The following is a 19621-nucleotide window of genomic DNA, read 5'->3' as shown; positions in this document are numbered from 1 at the left end:
TGCTACACATGATTTTCATACGGGTTGATATGCTGTTAAATTTAATAAAGACACTGTTCCTCGTGGCAGTGAAAATGGGGTGAGTTACCTTGTTTGACAACATTATTTACCAAGGTTCTTCTGATTTTATTGGGAACTTGGTAGTCAAATTTTTATCTATATTTCGTCAATGAACCAATTTCTCCCCTGCAGGTGAAAGCAAAACAAGGGAATTAATATTAAAGAAATCCGTGAAAAATTGATTTTTTTTTCATTTTTTCCTTTTAAAAAAATTTCCCAAAAAATCGTAACTCATGCTAATTTGGTTATTTAAAAAAGAGTGAAAGTGGGGAAAGCACCGTGATCCTGTATGCACCCTCCGTGCTGTTTACCATGCCGGGTGGAAGGATGAAATGATGCTGAATCGGATGGATTTTACCCCGCTGCGGTTGTTGTTTACCCGTTTCTCTTGTTTTATCAGAAGAAGGTGCCGTGTTTGCAGTACTCTTCGAATTTACAAGTTCACACTCTTAAAAATAAGTGCTAAAATTTTAGCACCGACGTGGTAAAAAAATCGTAAGAAAGTCGCAATAAATCATATCATTGAAAAAACAGTATTCGATGCACTGGTATTAAACCAAATTATTAGCACGACCTAAAATTAATTTTTAGTACTAAATCGGTTAGTTTCCACATATCGCCCAAATTTTTAAGCGTGCCCCTTCCGAATTTGCTCTGCCTCAACAACGCGAAGTGTGTACGGATTTCGATTTGCATTTCCACCCGACCAGCGAAAGGAGACAGTGGTGAAAGTGGTGAAAGCGAGAGAGGAACCAGAATAGCGTGGAATATTGATGTGCAGGGAATTCTCTGAGGCCCTCGGCAAATTTTAGACCTGCATCGCCAAACACAAAGAGAAACGCCGTATTTTGTTTTGTTTTCAAAATTAGAGAGAAATTCATAATAATAAATCTTTATTGGTATTCAAATGAGGTACGGATGTTCGGGCGAATGGGGATGAATTCACGTTATGCATTTTAGCATCTTTCATTAAATGTCACCATGCTTTCGCGAAAATTATTATTGCGAAATATTGCGAGATAATAATAATAATTATCTGGTTATGTTGGGCGCCGAAAATGAGAATTTTAGACTAAACAAAAGCCATGTAATTAAACTTACAAGGGACACTCACGACCTGTCGTTTGAGTCCAGGGTACCCACTATGTTTTTTAGAATCTACTAGGACCCCTGATGAAGGATTCTTTCATATTTCCATGTAAAACTCATATTTGGTCCAATGGCGTGGCGCCAAACTTAAAAATTTGCATTTTCGACCAATTTCAAACCTCCATAACTTTTGCAGTTTATGTCGGATTTTTAAAATTTTATGCTTAAAATGATCAGAAAAGTCGAAATTTTAGAGAAAAAAATAAAAATAAAACAATTTTAATTTTTGAGATATTTTTAGCATTTTTACGACGACCCCAAAATTTCGAAATTTTGCGAAAAGTTAAAAGCGATAATTTTGGAAAAAATTTCATAGAATACGAAAGTTGAACTCCTTGTCATGATTTTTGCCAAAAATTTTGAATATCCGTCCAGGATTTCAAAAGTTATGGCGGTTTTAAAATGAAAAACCATCAAATTTGGCGAATTTGGCGCCACGCCATGGCGCCAAATATGAGTTTTACACGGAAATATGAATGAATCCTTCATCTGGGGTCCTAGTAGATTCTAAAAAACATAGTGGGTACCCTGGACTCAAACGACAGGTCGTGAGTGTCCCTTGTTAGATTTGAAGGACTGAAAAATTAAATATTACAAACAACGATTTTTGATTGATTTGGATTGGAGTCACAAATTTGAATGTTTGTAAACATTTACGAAATTTAACCCCAGCTATGAAACTTTTCACGGATAAAGTTTTAATATTCTGGATAATCAAACTAGATACATAAATTCTTGCAGGTTATTCTGCGCCTTTATAAATTTTCTCAAAATTTTGTTTGCCTTGAGATTGCACAAATTTAAGATAATATTTCTCTAAGAGTAATCAATCACTCTAATCAAAAGTTGCACATATAAAATGAAGACCAAGCATTAATTTCTATTTTTTTGTAAAATTTCAGCCTGGACTTTATCCCTGGATGAGAATGGGCCCCGTTTTTTGGACGAGTGGAGCTCTTCATACGCTTTCAGTAGCAGATTGGGCGGCAGTTTGCGCTGTGGGGGGCACGGGTCCCCACAACCACGAGTCGAGTGGGTCACCCGGGATGGATTTCCCGTCGGAAACGTCACCGGGTTAAGAGAGGTCAGTTTTTTTGCTTATTTTAAATTATTTGTTCACATTGAATAACAAAAGTCTCTATGCATCTAATTTCATTTGCAATTTACATATTTTATTTTGCGATTGAAAATTGACATCGTTAAATATTAGATCGTGTTTCGGCTTTGAACATACATTCACATAAATCTTTTTTTCACTTTGTGCAGTTCAGTACTGCAGCTAATTATTGCAGAAAAATCTGAAAAAAGAATTTCTAATTCGCAATTTGTGGCGAGAATATAATATTATTTATTTGGGAAAGTTTTAATTTGCAAAATTGAATTACAAAACTGGGATATGTAAAAGAACAAATTTATTAGGATGGCAAGACCTTGAACTTTAGATTAGGACCGAGAAATAACATTCTGGTTGAATGCTTTCGAAATAATAGTAATTTCACCAATTTGGAAAATTTGTTGATTTTTCAAATTTGAATGGTAATAAATACTTCTAAAAACAGGATGAATACAAATATTTGCAATTATAATAACAGTCACAAGCTGCAGATTTTTGGATCTATATTAAATGCGTTCGCTAATTATAAAGAATGTCTGAATTTCACCTCGGCTTAGAAGTATGCAATTTTTGCAAACTTTTGCCTCCCTCTTTTTACTACAACTTCGTAATTTCGTCGAAAAACAATACCTTAAACTTTTGATTAAGAATGTTCCTACTTGATGGGAACCTTGCATAAATAAAATGCTTGTCAAACCGAGTTTTCGAAATAAAGTTTCACAAATTTTTACACAAAACATTGCCACATTTGCTAAATATTTTAATTTCGATTATTTTCGATGTTAATAAATACTTCTAAACAGGAAGAATACAAATATTTGCCGTTATAATCATAAAGTATATAAATACTCGATTAAATTTGGACATCCCTGAAGTTTTTATCTGGGTTAAACGTGTCCAAAAAGTACAAAATTGTATAAATTTCACATCCGCTCAGAAGTATGCAATTATTGCAAAATTTCAGCTTTTTATCCCATCCCAACGAAATAATTCAAATTTCACAAATTGTTACACGCAATTTGCAGCATTTGCTCAATTTTGCAAATTTCTAAAAACATAAGAAAACAAATATTTTACAATGTAATATCACCGTCGGGTAACACCTATATTAAATTTATTAATTAATCCCAGGCTAAATTTCACATCGGCTCAGAAGTCATGCAATTATTGCAAACTTTCACCTTTTTATCCCCACTTTGTAAGTTTGTTAAAAGCAATATCATCCAAAACTGAGCGAAATGGGAGTAAAATTCTAAAGGAAATGTTTCCCATGTACTTTTCTCACTTTCTCTTTCTGCCTCGCTGCTCCCCTTCTTCTTCGCAAAAGTGAAATAACGGACTCGAGGTCGTTGCTCGTTCTGTTACTTTCACCTCTTTGTTCTCAGAATCTGCTCGAAACAGAATTCCGTTTTATAGTAAAACCAACAAGCGCCACTCTAATAATACTACGTAGAAAATTTGAAATTCAAAAATACGTAATATTTGAATGCACTGAGTTCTTTGACAATTTTAAAATTTCTGAAAATATCAAACCCTTAAATACGTAATTATAAATTATAAAAACGGCAAAAATTATTTTTTCTTAAATTTTTTGGTTATTTAAAAAATATTTCAAAACACCAAGGCTTTAATTTTCTAAATTTTTAAAATTTCCCCATTTGCTCAGGCATTTCGAAAAATAATTGGTTTGTGTTGTAGGTTGAAAAGTTGTATGATCTCAAGACCCCACAGTTTGCGTTTGCTAAAAAATTTTGTAATTACTTTGATAAAAAAGTCCTTAAATTCGAATATCAATTTCTCATTTTCATATTTTATTTTTTCTTTTAAAAATTTTGTTCCCTCAAATTTCCCAGCGTGTGTTTAGTCCTCAGATATTGTTGTAACCCAAACTCACAATGCATCCTGCTCGCTGAGGGAAAGTGTGATTTTCGTAGAGAAAGGATTACTAAATTTGGTCCTGGACAGAGCGAGTCCACGAAAAAGAGAAAGCAGACACGAACATTTCGTTTGTTGGGAAACTAGCAACAATGGATCGTAGAGTTATTTGATCCTGGTGATTCCTCGTCCTCCGAGTGGTGAAAGTGTGGGACGAGGAGGGAAAAGCAGGTGGGGTGCTTTTTATTGTGAGTTGTGGCCTGGATTCGATTTGGATTTGAAAGAGTTATAAATTGCGCGTTTTACGATACTTACTTTCCCCAAACTTTCCTCACCACAAAAGATTCGCAGAGAAAGAAAGGGAGAATGGGAAGAAGTGATCACGATCGTAAAATGGAATCCAAATATTGTTAGGGACGAGAGGAAAGTGAAAATATAATAAAATTTGGATATGATTTGAATACAGAGTTGAATAGAAAAAAGGTAAATGAAGGAATGATAAAAATGAGATTTATTCGGCATATTCATCTCAATTTCGGTCTAAATACTCCGCGTTTTCATGGATTAATTAAAAGACATGATTTTAAGTTGATAAATTAACAGAGATGTTATTTATTGCAATAATTATGAAATCCCTAATTTTGTAATTAATTTAGCTGTTCTCTGCGGATGGATCTAATTCTTTTGAAATATTAGTTTCTTAAGTAATGACTCGTAAGTAGTCAGATGATTGTCTGTTCGTCAATATTTTGTAGTATGCAGATTGAATTTAGGGTATTTTTACCAGGTTCAGATTGAGGTCCATTAATATTTTTACGACTTCGCCGTCATTAAGATTTAATTTGCAAAGTAAAATATCCGTTGCTGAGGTTATAGATCGAACGATGGTTCGCTTTGTACTCAAACCAATCGAAAAACATTCACAACTAAATTACAACTTGTAAGTAATTTATGTGAAATTTATGCATTTAGAACTTTATGATTTCTATTCAGTGTACTCCGCAGCACGCTGCCACTTCCGAATTTATAAAACCCCACCGAAAATTTGATTTGAATCTGTATGATTCTGATTTTCGCAACCTTTATAATTTTTCGTCACCCCGAATAATTTTGACGTGACGATCCCCATTTATTCCACAAGGAATAAATTACTTTCCTTAAATAGAATGAGACACTTTTTTTCCTTGGGAGAAAAGTGGCCCAATTTTCTCACGAGGTGAAAGTCGTGGTGAAAGTGAAATCATGTCTTTTCCCAAAACTTGCTTATTTCCAATTGTGCATTTGTATATTGTTGGCGTGAGAGTGACAGCTTCTTGTCGGAGCAAGTGAGAGAGAAAGCAGATAAAAGGAAGAATGTGTTTTTTGTTAGCGTGAAAAGTTTCATTTTTTGCATGATTCCTTACTCCACCTTATTTTTCGCACTATTATTTATCCCGTGTTTATGGTATAGTTCGCCATTTCATTCCAAATATTTACGCAGGTAACATGCTATAACAGGTTGAGGAAATACTTAGCGTGGTATAATAGTTTCAAGTATTTCCGTGTAATTCACACAGTCCTTGGTAGCTTGTAAAATCCCCTTGTAAACTTACAAGCTTTTGCAAATATTTCGAAGGAAAATTAGCCTACAAATTTTTGTAAACTTGTTTAGATCAAGGACGTCTTTTTATTTCGTGAAAGATAGCACAGTCATTTTATAAAATTTACAGATTGAATTGAGTTATAAAGGACAAATTGCATAAACTGTCGAATTTAATTCTTACCTCAAACTGGCGAATACGACATATTCTTTTGACAAAATAGTAAAAAACTAAACTGGATTTGTACAAAGTGCAAAATGGATTTAAAAATGTATGAGTTTAGTGACTTTGTTTAAATTCGTAAAAGTTTAATAAGATACGAAATTTAAATTAGATGGAATAATCGCATCCTAAGTTGAAAATTAACGTATTAACGTGTTGATTAATTGGTTGGTTGATGTTATTACAATTACATCGTTTTGTTACAATTATTGGTGGTCGTTTTAAAATTTCATTTTTTAACATGCACAACGAGTGAAAATAAACTCAATTTCAGAACATTTTTGGAATGAATATTATAGGAATTTTAAACTATTATAAGCATAGTTTGTATATCTTTATCTACGAGAGTAAGTTATTTAGTTTTAAATATGTACGAAACAAAGGTTTAAATACAACGAAAAATCTTGTTAGTTAAATAGCCAATAAAATAAAATAAAATAAAAATATATTTTTAAACTTAATATTCTAAATTCGTAAAAATTCAAAATTTTAAGAATCTTAAAATTTTAGAAGCATGCAACTCTTTCATAAATAAATACCTAATTAACGCAATAAATATAACTAAACCCAAACTAATCCACCAGGTGAACTTACCTTGTATTGATCAATTAAAAATTAAATGGACCGTATTCTCGTCGCTAAAGTGTACCAAAAACTACGAATTTTGTGAAGTTCATAAATTTATATGGACAATTTTATTTAGATTATAAAAAAGGGATATAGAATTATTGAAAGCCAGCTTAATTGATGAATGAAACTGTCAGTATTTTTAAAATGCTTGAACACTTAATTTTTTCGATTGTTAATTCAACACATAATTTGCGAAAAAAAACACTTATACATGTACGTTCAGTGCATTAATTTTGCTCCAAAATTCCAACAACATCACCAAAAATAGTAACATAATGCTTTACTTTATAATCCTCTTTACTCAAATTTCTCCCCAATTTTCAAATCAATTCGAATTCTATAAATGTTTAAACCCTTTCTAGAAAAGATAAATACAAAAGAATTTGCAAAATAATCCGCCTTGTAATATGTCATCATTACATTCATCGACTAAAAAATGAAGACTTTCTCCTCCACCTTTCTCCATTCGCGGAAGAAGAATTCGCCGTCCGAGTCCATTTTATTCCAATATTAAACCCACATAAATTTTATGTTGGTCGAAATTAGGTTTTATTCCGACTTTGGGAACATAAACCGTGCTTTCTCCCGTCCAATTTCATCCATCTCTTGGTTACCGGCTTGCCCTCCCCGTGAGCAAAATTGGATTTTAATAGGACGAGGAATCAAGGAACAAGAGGAGAGGAATGAATGGAGAAAAGGACAAAATTAGAATTTCGGTGAAAGTCGGCGGCACGATTTATTTATTTCCTTTCTACTTTCACCCACCGAGAACATAAATCAGGGGACAACTCCGGACCAGACGAGCACACTGTGTTCTTCTGCCGTTGCTTTCACCAAAATATGTATTTCGACGAGTAATTTTGTTCGAGAGGATTTTAAATTGGGGATGAAATGAGTGAAAGTATGTACGCATGTAAAGCTATTAAGTCGGTGGATTAGAGGTGCATTAAGTAATCTCTGATTTTACACGGTACTGGGGCGATACAATTTGCGAAATTAGTGAGGAAAATGGGTACTCACGAGGATGTGAGAAATTTAAATTTGGTACGATAGAGAAGTCACATAATTTTGTTACCGTTTGGTGCCAAATAAAGACATGAAAAATATAGGAAAATCCAGTGGATCGGAAGTGTTTCTAAATTGCGAATTTTTTGCATGTCGAGGTTAGCACAAGTTAAAAATTGTGTTTAAGAAAATTCTATTTCTTCCAAAAGATTTATTAATCCTGGAAAAATTTGTTTCCGTTCTGTAACAAATCGTTACCGGAAATGGTGGGAAATTACAAATAATTTAAATGTACCCAGATGGACATAATTTTTAAATCGTACGGAAATTCATGTCGATCTCAAAAATATAGTACACACTCTTTGACTTGATTTGTAAAACAATTGTGGTGGCAAATCGTTACCATCGTGGTAAAAGCTCTAATTCTACCACAGTTATGTACCCAATTAATTTTGAGTGTTTTCCAGTCTCCTCGATATTTTCCCACCCAGAATTGCAACCACTTTTTGGGATGCACACCCCCAAGGTTTTAATTGGGTGAAAGCTCAAAGCACCCGTCCTGAAAGCAGAATTAAACTCGTGGACGTCACAAAGCATGATTGTTTCGTGTTATGTATGGCTCTCGGGTTATGAAGTGAACCCAATTGTGTCCCCGTTTCATCCAGAGAGAGAGAAAGTTGGATGGAGGGAGAGAAAATTTAGTGGAGATGATGAAGTGGTCTGGTGAAAGTGAACGAGTGTTTGTGTGGCTGACCAATCCATCCATTTGCAGGGATGGAATTTGTTTGTGAGTGTTGTGTGGGTTGTTCTGTCTGGGTTTTGAGTGGTGAAAACGAGATCAAAATTTAGAATGGTTCAGAGCGGTGAAAGTAGAAAGAGAAAGGAAATTTGGAGACTGTGCGCCAATTGTAGGATCGATGTGTATGGATTGGTTAAGCTAGCGCCTTTCCCATATTAATTTTATCATAGGTGTTAAATTTTTTTTGAAAATCGCATGATTCAGAATTTTCAGTTGTAAGACTTTAATGACGATATTAGTTTAAACTCAAATTGTGAATTAAGCTCAGATAAATAGATTGGCCACACAAAGCATGTAATATATAACGTTAATTTGACCATAATATTTGCTAAGTAATCAGTTGGCCTGGAACGCAATCTCTGGATTTTGATTATTATTTTCAGAATTTTAAAGTTGGAAGTTGGAAGATTTTAGTGACGATAATAATTTGCAATCTAATCGTAATAGGGCAAATATTAATGGTGACCCTAAATGACTTAATGGGATACCCTAAGAATTAAACCCTACGGTGGACTGAATGGCCTTCCCTAACTTGCCAATTACCATCCTTATTTATCTTAAACTTTACCCTAATTTCCCAATATATTTTAACTAACTAAATTATAGTTCACATGCATAAAGAATCAAATTACGCCCATTTCGTAATTAAATTATATGTACGTAGGTATGATACGTACCAAGGATAGGTTCATGCAACTTTTACTCCTTGGCAAGTTCGCTGCCACTTAACTTTATTCCAACAAATTGTCAAAGTAGAAAATACTAAGATATGAGTAAATTCGAAACCCTAAGCCCATATAGTTCCGATTCGGAATCATGTGTTGAAGAACGTACAAATTAATTAGGGAAAATTTCCCAGTTATCGTTATTTGTACTTCGGACAAAAATTGCAACATGCACCCGATTGGAATTGCCGTATCAACACATTCGCAGAGATTTTAATATCTTGCATACTTGCAAAAATGTACCACATGGGTCACAACGTGGAGCAGGGCGCCCAAAGAAATGCTAGCGAGCTCTTGTTGTTGACTGATTTTGTATTAATTTATGAACTAATTCTAAAAAACTGTTTTAATAAATGATAATCGAGATGTAATTGCGTTTAAAAATGATGTAAATAGATGATTTTTAACTATCAGAATTTTGGGGTCGAGATTCAGTTATTAGCTATTTTTTCGACCTGTTAGGGAAGGCCATTCAGTCCACCGTAGGGTTTAGTTTTTAGGGTATCCCATTCAGTCACTTAGGGTCGCCATTAAATGCGACCCATCGTAATATGCTTGATGACTTTTAAGGTCAATTGTGAACGATTGGATTATTTATATTTTGTAATCTAGTCAAAAATATGTAAAGGTGGCATTTTGCACAGATGAAAGTTCGAATAAATTTGATAATTTCGAACAGTTTTATTATTACAAATTTTTGGTTCCACACCGATTCTTCCAATATGAAAATTTTTCCATTTAGTACAAAGTATTCTCATTTCTTAAAAATCGTACCTGCAGTCAAAATCTTTTAAAAAAATACTTGAAACAATCAATATTTTTACTTTAAAGACTATTTAGTTGTCCTAAAATTCCTAACAAAAATGTAATTTAACTGCACAAAAATAATTCAGGAAATATTAATTTTCAGGTGCTGCCAACCGGAAATATACGCTTTCTCCCCTTTCCCATTGACAAGTTCCGACCCGACGTTCACTTTGTGACGCTTCAGTGCAAACTCAGTAATCCGTCGGGAACAATTATCAGTCCGGAAGTCGTGGTTCGTGCAGGTAAGAAATCCAGGGAAAAGTGAAAGCAAAACTTTCTGGGGAAAACTTGCACAAAAAATAATGAGGTTTCCTCCGCAAACTTTGTGTCGTTATGTCATTTTAATTGGAAATTGTGTTCCTCATCTCTGGAATTCTTGCAGTGCTGGACACCCCGTTCCACATCCAAAATCCGGACGTGGCCGTGATCCGGGGAAATAATGCCGTCTTACGGTGAGTTTTCTCCCTTGTAATTAAGTTATCTCGACATTTAGCAAATTATGGGACACATGGTCACATCAAATTGTGATTTTGCAAAGTTGCCAAGGACTGCATAAATTGCGGCATTATGTATTTTATTGAATGAAATTAGTACATCAACATATTTTAGAAATTTCTTTACTTTGGTAGACTTTAAAAAATAGTAGCGTTTTATTTACATAATTTTACAATTTGTCAAACTAAACCGCCCTTTTCGAAATAAAAAAATGTGGATTCTAAAATATATAATTAGAAGATTACTCGATGGTGAGGGTGGATGATGATGTGTGAGAGAAATGTCATTTTTGGCATGCCTTATTTGCCCGTATTTAAATAAATCCCCAAAATTAAGAGACATACATTTTTATTTTCATGTCCTAAATACAACCTTAAATCAATTTATGGAATTTAAGGTGGATTTATATTTTAGTCCTTGGTAAGTTGTACCAATGTTATGATCCAACTATCTAAGGCGCAAGTTACCGAGAAGTGAAGTATAAACGCACCTTTACACTAACAATTAAGTTAGCGATACGATGTTCAAAATTTTTGCCCCAAAAAAATTCCAAAAGTTGAGCCAAAATTTGGCGACCTTCACAAAAATTTTGCGAATTGATTGGTGTAAGTAAAATTTTGAATTATTTGAGTCATAACTTTATCCGCAGCTGTGTCGTACCTCCCGAGCTTGTGGACTATATCACTGTGACTTCCTGGGTGCAAGATGGATCACTCAACATATATCCAAACTTCCAAACAGGTCCGTGTTTCATGTACTCCCCTCCTCATGCTCTCACTGCTGCGAAAACTTTGCAGAAAATATTTACTAGACATACTCCTGTTTTATTTACCATACGATCCTCGACGTCATCACTCTCATTACTAATAGCATTGCAGTGGTGACGTTGAGGGTCGTATGGTAAATAAACCGACTGTACATAATTAATTCTGCAAATTTTATTCCAAGTCGGTGAAACTTAGGAAAAAAATAATGAAATTATTATGCAACACTAAGGTTTTATTTGTTTTTTTAATTTCCTTCAACCATTTCACCCACACAAGTTCTTTACCTATTTATTCTTTACCTAACAACTTTGCAACATCGCCAAAGATATACGTCGTAAATTTTATTTGCAAAAAATGGTTATCAAAAACAATACACAGATTTGAATAATGCTTGCCAATGGTTTTTTTAATTCCTTAAAAAATGATGTTCCAAGTATTCTGGAAATATTTGTAAAAAAATTACATCCCGTAAATTTTATTTGCAAAAATTGTTTAATACAAAAGCTACATTTATCGAGCTTTACCCTTAGATTTTCATACGTGGAAAAGCGCAAGCTCTCATTTTGCGAAAATTTTGCAAAAAATTTAGCAGAAATGTTTAATCTTGTAAATTTATTCCAACTGGTTGAAGGAAAAATAATAAAATTATGCAACACTAAAATTTTATTTGTTTTTTCTTCTTCTTGAACCATAGTGATTTCACCCACACGAGTTTTATCTTCTATAAAAAAAAGTTTGGAACACGTATTTGCAAAACTTCAAAATTTTACAAAATTTTATTTGCAAAAAAGTGTTCAGTGCAAAACCTATGGTCAATTTTCAAAAATAGATAAATGCATTTTTTTAATTTGCAAAAACTTAATGCATTCGTAAAAAATATAAGGAACTCTCTGTACCCAACAAATGATGATGTAATGCAATTCCCCACCTCGTCACACTTTTACTTTCACTCTAATTTTATTCTGGGTCATTTGCTCTCCTAAAAAAATTGTCACACAATAAAAAAGCGTGTCGAAAGAAAGTGGCGGAGAAAGTTTTTTGAGTGGAAACCACCTTTTTCGTGTCAAGATTTTTTTGGCACACTTTTATTTCTTCTTCTTTTGCAGGCAAATGGCTCCTGCTGCCGTCTGGAGAGTTGCACGTGTTCAGCGTGGACGAGTCTGACGGGCGAAAGGTGTGGGCGTGCCGAACGCTGCACAAACTGACGAACGAGGTGATGACGAGTGAAGGGGCGAGAATTGTTGTGAAAGGTAAGTGAGTCCTTCCTCTTTATTTGTACTTTTTTCCCCGTGGAGAAAGTCTGGTCTGGTCGGTCAAATATAATTCGGGTATCAAATTTTCCTCCGATTTCGGGAAGGATTAAATAGAATGTATCATGGATTAGCGTCTTCCACCGGGCGATAAGTTCCATACCTTGAATACCAGACCGCACCGGAAGTAATTAAATTAAGATTAGCTTTCTCCACTTTCACTTTCGTTTCGGAAAATTACTTGCACTTCCGTTGCAGACAAACATTTCCAGCTTATAATATAGATGTTATGTAAAACGGGAAGATAGGATAAAATGACTGACTGGCTAAATTTATAACATGTAATAAGTAGTTGAATTTGGCATATTTACATATTTGTGAAATATTTAAATACTTAAAGTTCCAACAAATTCTTGACACAAAATTTGTTACATATTTGAAATTCAGTATTTTCAAAAATATAGGTAATGTACATACTTACAATGCACATTTCAGACATGTTTCGCACGAATCTTCTTCAAACCACCACTAAAATATCAAGGAACTAAACACAAACGACAATTGGTGTGATACTTGAGCACTTCTGCAGAATTCGCGAAGTTATGGAGGTTTTAAGTTGGCAAAAACGCACATTTTCACCATACGAAACTATACGGAGTTCGCCTCTCCGCTTTCCGATTTTCTCTTGCGCTTCTCTTCTCCAGGTCATCGGTTTTCACATTTCATTCAACATTGAATTTATTAATTTCTCAACCAAGTTCTCGTCCGTTTATCATCTTGAGTTTTTAAATAATTTTCTAACACTTTTAAATATTTAAAATGGGTTCAATTAAGTTTTTATCAGTGGAATTTTTTAAAAAGAATTGATTCAGAATAGTGGATTCGATTTTTTTTAATTTCTTGCATTTAATTTGACTTTTAAATATTTAAAAGTGTCATTTAAAACCTCAAGGGGAAGAATCGGACGAGAACTTGGTTGGGAAATTAATAAATTCAATGTTGAATGAAATGTGAAAACCGATGACCTGGAGAAGAGAAGCGCAAGAGAAAATCGGAAAGCGGAGAGGCGAACTCCGTATAGTTTCGCATGGTGAAAATGTGCATTTTTGCCAACTTAAAACCTCCATAACTTCGCGAATTCTGCAGAAGTGCTCAAGTATCACACCAATTGTCGTTTGTCTTTAGTTCCTTGATATTTTAGTGGTGGTTTGAAGAAGATCCGTGCGAAACATGTCTGACATGTGCATTGTAAGAATTAAATAAAAAATGACATATATATACAATTGTAAATTACTACTTATATCATAAATTTTATAGAGGTTGAAGACGCTACATCTTGGAAATATTATTCTAATTTTAATTCTCATAATAATTAATTCGGAACTTAAATTTGACAAAAAAATTTGGAATGTTTGAGTCTTAACTTATTTGCAAAATTGAAATTGGCTTTATTTTATGATAGTGTTAAGACAAACATTTTACTCCCTAATTTACCCACGATGCAGAATTACTAATCAATGCGTAAACTAATTTCCTTTAATGCATTCTGTACATTCATGTATCGATATCTAGTTGCGTAACAGTATTTATGTAAATACTATCCCATACAATTCTAGCACAATTACTTGCTAATTTACCTCCATTAATTACAATTATTTATAGTTAAGTACTTTGCCTCGAGCTTTTGTAAATCATTTTCTTCACGTATTCCTTCGCGATACATCAATTATTGTAATTTTGCCAAGGCATTGGAAATGTTATTCTAATTTTGGCTGAAATTTGCTATTTTGCAACCAAACTAGAGTTATTAGTTTTGGCCCACATTTGTACTGTAGATGTATTGGATCAGAATGTTGCACTATTTCACACACACCAGAAATCTTTAATGCTACTCAATTTGAACGCAAATAACTATAACATTACAAACTTTTTGTGATGAAACTTCACATGAATTTCGAAAACTAAACAGCATTATGAACTTTTTTAACGAAAATTCAAACAAATTTCACTATCATTTCGAAAACCAATTAAAATCTATAATTTTAATTTTCTATTGCAAAATTCTGCCAAACTTGGCGTATCGTATTTGTGGGAGAGTCTGAAATGAGATTTCCTGCTCTCTCTGCCTTTCTCTCATTTTCCATCCGGAGAAAATAATCCGTCCTAAAACCTGTGGGGAATTGAGCAGTAAAAGTACACAAATCCTTAACAATTAGGTCACTTCCCTACATTCGTATAGAAAACTTGCTGCTGCTGGGTCGTCGGCTTATGGTTCGCACGGACGGATGGACGGCTCGATGAGATCGCAGTGTTCCGGAAATGCTCCTCGAAATTGGGATTTATGTGCACAATAGAATTCGCTAAATTCAAATTGCAAACATTATTATCGGCGAACTGAACATTTCCGGTTGTCAGCGTGACTTGCAAATCGTGCGAAAATTTGTATAGAAATATCTCAATGTCTCAAAATGAGGGCAACGTTATGAAAATTATGCGTTAAATTACAGCGTAATTTATGACTAAATAATTCGACCAACAGTAGAGTAAATTTTACCAAAGTTCCTGGGATTTTACAAATTTTTATGAAATTTTACATCTATAAACCTCCAACGCGGTAATGCAATCTTACAACAAAAATTTAACCGATTATGATGGCATTTGACATTTGATAATGAAAATTTATTTAAAAAAAATTTAAACATGGCGTGTAACTTATTCAATTTTAGCAAATTACCTGTGAATAATGCAAAATATGTTTGTCAACGAGTACTAAATATTTCCCTCAATAGCGTAGTAAAAAAATGTAAAATTAAGAGATTCATTCGATTTTGACTACGATTTTCCTCTTATTTTTTCTAAATGGACGCGGAAATGGAAATATTTTTATCTGAACTCGTAACTCTTATGTTTTTAACGAGCAGGAGCTATTCACAACCGGAAAGCGTGAACTTCGAGACTAAACTTTTGTAGTTACAGTTTTTTTTTAAATAATCAGAGAACCCTGTCTGCCCCCAAAACTGGATTTGGATCTAAATGGATCCCTTCAACTCCTGAGGGATATTTTAGCAAAAGTAGCAACAGACGCTCCCCAATTTTGCACAGTTTCCAAGCTGGGATTCTGCTCCGTTTGTAAAAATAAATAAATCGGAAACAAGATCTCTCTCCCTTGTAAATTGTAAAATTATTCAAATTGCATTCCGTCATGAAGTTGCATAATTTCCCGAAAAAAATTGAGTTCCGGTTGATCCGTAAAAGTTGAAATTGTCTAAAAATTGAAAACCCAGCAAAAATTTCAAATTATTTTATTATTTACCGGTTCAATTTCCTCCCTTAACCTGAACAATTTCCGGATCCAATTCATCTCCAAAATTCGTGTCTTAATTTTGAATTCAGAGAAATAATGTTGGTTATGCGGAGAGAGTTGGAATCCATCGCCGATTTATGTTACCCGAATGAACCGAATCGCATAAGGTTATCACCACTCCTTGAATTTCCAGAGACCGAAGAATATTTCTGAGTTTGTGCCCATCTACTGCATGTTAGCTCTCAATCTACTTGCTGTGTTAAATTGTGGAGAATTGCAGATTTTCATTCTTCTGCTTCTGGAACATGAAGGAGTGGTCATACACCCAACAAAGTATATATACTCGGAATCCTCTCACCGAGACCTTTCCAATGATACCCCATTTGTGGGGATCGGTGACCTTTGACCTACTAACCTTTCGACGCCGAAACAAGGTCACGCAGGCCGATTTCGACTATAAGTCCAATTTGAGTATTGTTCTACTACTAAAGACCTACAACATAACAAAAATTGGGGAAACTGGAGCTGAGGGTCATGCTTTTAGCGCCATTTCTAAAAAACAATTTTTGAAAACATTTGGGCATCCTTATTTTTGCATTAATATCGGATTTTTTTGTTGCAAAATGTGTCAAAATATTCAACTCCCAAAGTTACTGGAGTTTGACCTTAAAGTCGCTTTCATGGTCACACCATAATTCTTTTCACGAAAAAAAATCAGAAAAATACGCATTTTTCCATGTATACTCCACGTATCCTTTAAAACTTCAGTAACTTTGTAGGGACTAAATATACGCGTCGATTGGTGCAAATAAATCGAAATTTTATTGTCTTTTGAAGACGCTGAAAGTTTTTAAAACGATAACATGGGAGCTTATGGGAGGACACACTCCCCGTCAGGTAGCGGTGTGAGACTGTATCAGATCACCCCTTAATACGAAGTGCTTTTATTTTGGCGTAAAAATCATTCAATTTTGTGTCTGAAATTTGAAAAATTGAATGACTTTCACGTCAAAATAAAATAAACTGGTATTAAATAATTAGATAACCTTATGCGATTCGGTTCATTCGGGTAACGTAAATCGGCGATGGATTCCAACTCTCTCCGCATAACCAACAGTAGAAACTACGAAATTACAAAAATGTGTCAAAAAATATCATATAATTTTTATCGAGAAATTCTTACTTCATTTTTACTCAGACATTTTGCCTCAAACAAACACTACTTCCCATTTTTTTTTGCTTGGCTTGGCTTTTTTTAGGTTCTTTTATTATAAAATTCCAAAAGAAAACTGCAAAACTTTAATCCCAAAAAATTAATCTTTGCAAAAACTACTTAAGCTTTTATAATATCTACAGATTTTCTACTTTGTCCTTCTTTGGTTTTCTCAAAAAAATACATGTTCGATGTTCCATTCTTTTGAAAATATCACAAAATATGCACAAACTCGACGTAATATTCCATTATTTTAACCTAATAACTGCACAAAGTTGTCTAATTTGTCGAAAAAATTTAAAAATTATCTACCATTTAGCCAACCCATGATCCATTATATTCCTTCCTCCTCAAAAATTTATTGCACGTCGAAAGTCACACCGATTTGATGCCATAAAAATAAAGAAGTAGAAAAAGAAACCGACCAGATTTCCACTTGCAGAGAGAAAAAAGATAAAGTCGAGAACTTCTCCATTTCGCAGCATCATCGATTAAACATATCCGTCGCTAACCTCCGTTCACTTTTTTCTCCTCGCTCCTGGACAAGCATCAACTCGACTCGATCTCGATCTGATCCCTTCTCCGCCCAACAAAGAAACACTAAATTTGAAGGATTTCCTTCCTCGAGAGGAGAACAGACCGCAAGAATTTCTCGGTTTTGGTTTGCGGTTTGGTTTCCTCCACATTTTATTTCAGTTTTCTTTTTCTTCCCCGAATTCCCAAGCTCTCCGAGAGAAAGAGAAACCAAGAGCGATGTGGAATAAATGGAGCGGTTGCTTTTCACTTAAGAAAGTTGACAAAGTCGGGAGACAAATGGCGAAATCGTAAAACATAGGTCGGCAGCAGTGTACAGGGATTTGTGGCATGTTGAAAAATGTGTTTTCTGCAGTGGGAATAAAACATACAGAACAAAAATCAAGAAACAAATTAAGTTCTCATCAAAAACTTTCAACAAACTCACCAATCCAAATTTTAAAATAATGAATCGTTCGAAAGCTAAAATCATACAAATTTTCCAAAGTGTAACATAATATTAGAAAAAAATCGACAATATTCGTCTTACCGTGGACCAAAACTTTCACTAACAATGGAACCTTTTTTCAAGCTACACGAGATAAGCTTAGTGACATATGCTAAAAAATCAAGCTAAAAATTAGAAATGACGTGGTACTTATCTTTCCGTTGAATGGGCACTTGGAGGTCAAATATTTGAGGGCAAAGTTCACAGTAGCGGCAGGTTTTTTTCTCAAGCGGGTGAGCGGAGGAGTGAAAATTTTCTCCTTCGAGGTCACTCTCGCACGCTCGCACTTCATTCAATGCATATTATTTTTGACAAAATTTCACAATCTCGTAAATTGGTGTATACATTCATCTAATTTTATATTTTCTTTTTAAAATCCTACTATCCACCGATCCGTAATAAAAAAGTGCCGATAGGTTCAATAAATTATTATTATTTATATTATAAATTAAAATTATAAATCGAATATTATCCTCGAAAACCGCAGAGATGACTACTAAAAATTATAACTGCGTCTAATTATTTAATTAATGTATTAATTAATTAGAAATCATAATCCTTAAAGTTGACTTATTTTTATTGCCACATTTCGTTGTATATTTTTGGAAATGCATACTAGTAACGAAACTAGCGCGACAGTGAAGGGAGCGGAGTGACTTCGAAGGAGAAAATTTTCACTACTCCGCTCGCCCGCTTGAGAAAAAACAGGCCGCTACTGTGAACTTTGCCCTCAAATATTTGACCTCCAAGTGCCCATTCAACGGAAAGATAAGTACCACTTCATTTCTTATTTTTAGCTTGATTTTTTAGCATATGTCACGAAGCTTATCTCGTGTAGCTTGAAAAAAGGTTCCATTGTAAGTTAAGTTTTTAAGCAGTTCATAGTCTTAATCACATAATATACCAATTATGATTTGAATTAGTACCTCCAGCATTAATTCTGTACTACCAATCTGGTAAAAAGGTCTTAATCACATAATACCAATTATGGTTTGGATTAGTATTAATTCTGTATTACCAATCTGGGAAAAAGTTAGAATTTCTCAGAAAATTATTGCAACCCAAATTTTCCGATCTATGTATATAAATATGTCCCCAAAACAAGGATTAAATTCGGTCCCATCTGCTCCTTTCTGTTTTCTGGGTTGAATTGAAGGACTTCTTCAAGGTCTGGTCTCGTTCTAATTGTACCATCTGAGCTGGGGGGACGCTCAAATATTTCACTGATGCAATTCACCTATGTAGAATCCGTGCATGTTACAAATAATTTTACAAACTTGTACAAGATAAAAAGCTCGAATCTGTCGGACACACTCGATTATTTACATAACCGTTACGACTTGTTACTGAATTAGAGAAACCATTTGTCACTGCCCGGAACGATCCTAATGATCTACTTAATGCCTTCACTAATTTGATGTTTTTGAATTTTTACAAAAAGGTGTCGACATCTACCAACTTTTGAAATTAAGAGTTGATTTAAATGGATTTGATTATTCAAGATGTGAATCTCGTTTTAGTTGTACATAGTTAAACAATAAATTATATACATACATGCAAAAAAAACTAGAGTTTCACTACCATTAAAATTATTTTTTGTTTTTT

The 19621-nt window shown here is 33.9% G+C and overlaps 1 protein-coding gene across 1 annotated transcript in view; it reads left to right on the top strand.

The window, feature by feature from the left end:
• Window positions 1–19621, top strand: part of LOC110848263 (Down syndrome cell adhesion molecule-like protein Dscam2) — a 136820-nt gene that overhangs the window by 27489 nt on the left and 89710 nt on the right. The window contains exons 3-7 of the mRNA XM_035851003.1: window positions 2112–2293; window positions 10070–10208; window positions 10349–10418; window positions 11111–11202; window positions 12335–12478. Of these exons, the coding sequence (XP_035706896.1) occupies window positions 2112–2293; window positions 10070–10208; window positions 10349–10418; window positions 11111–11202; window positions 12335–12478 (627 nt within the window). The remainder of the gene's footprint in view (window positions 1–2111; window positions 2294–10069; window positions 10209–10348; window positions 10419–11110; window positions 11203–12334; window positions 12479–19621) is intronic.

Source organism: Folsomia candida, unplaced genomic scaffold, assembly GCF_002217175.1.
Source record: "Folsomia candida strain VU population unplaced genomic scaffold, ASM221717v1 Fcan01_Sc004, whole genome shotgun sequence".
Lineage (NCBI taxonomy): Eukaryota > Metazoa > Arthropoda > Collembola > Entomobryomorpha > Isotomidae > Folsomia > Folsomia candida.
The sequence above is the reverse complement of the archived record's forward strand: the minus strand, read 5'-3'. Positions and strand labels throughout refer to the sequence as shown.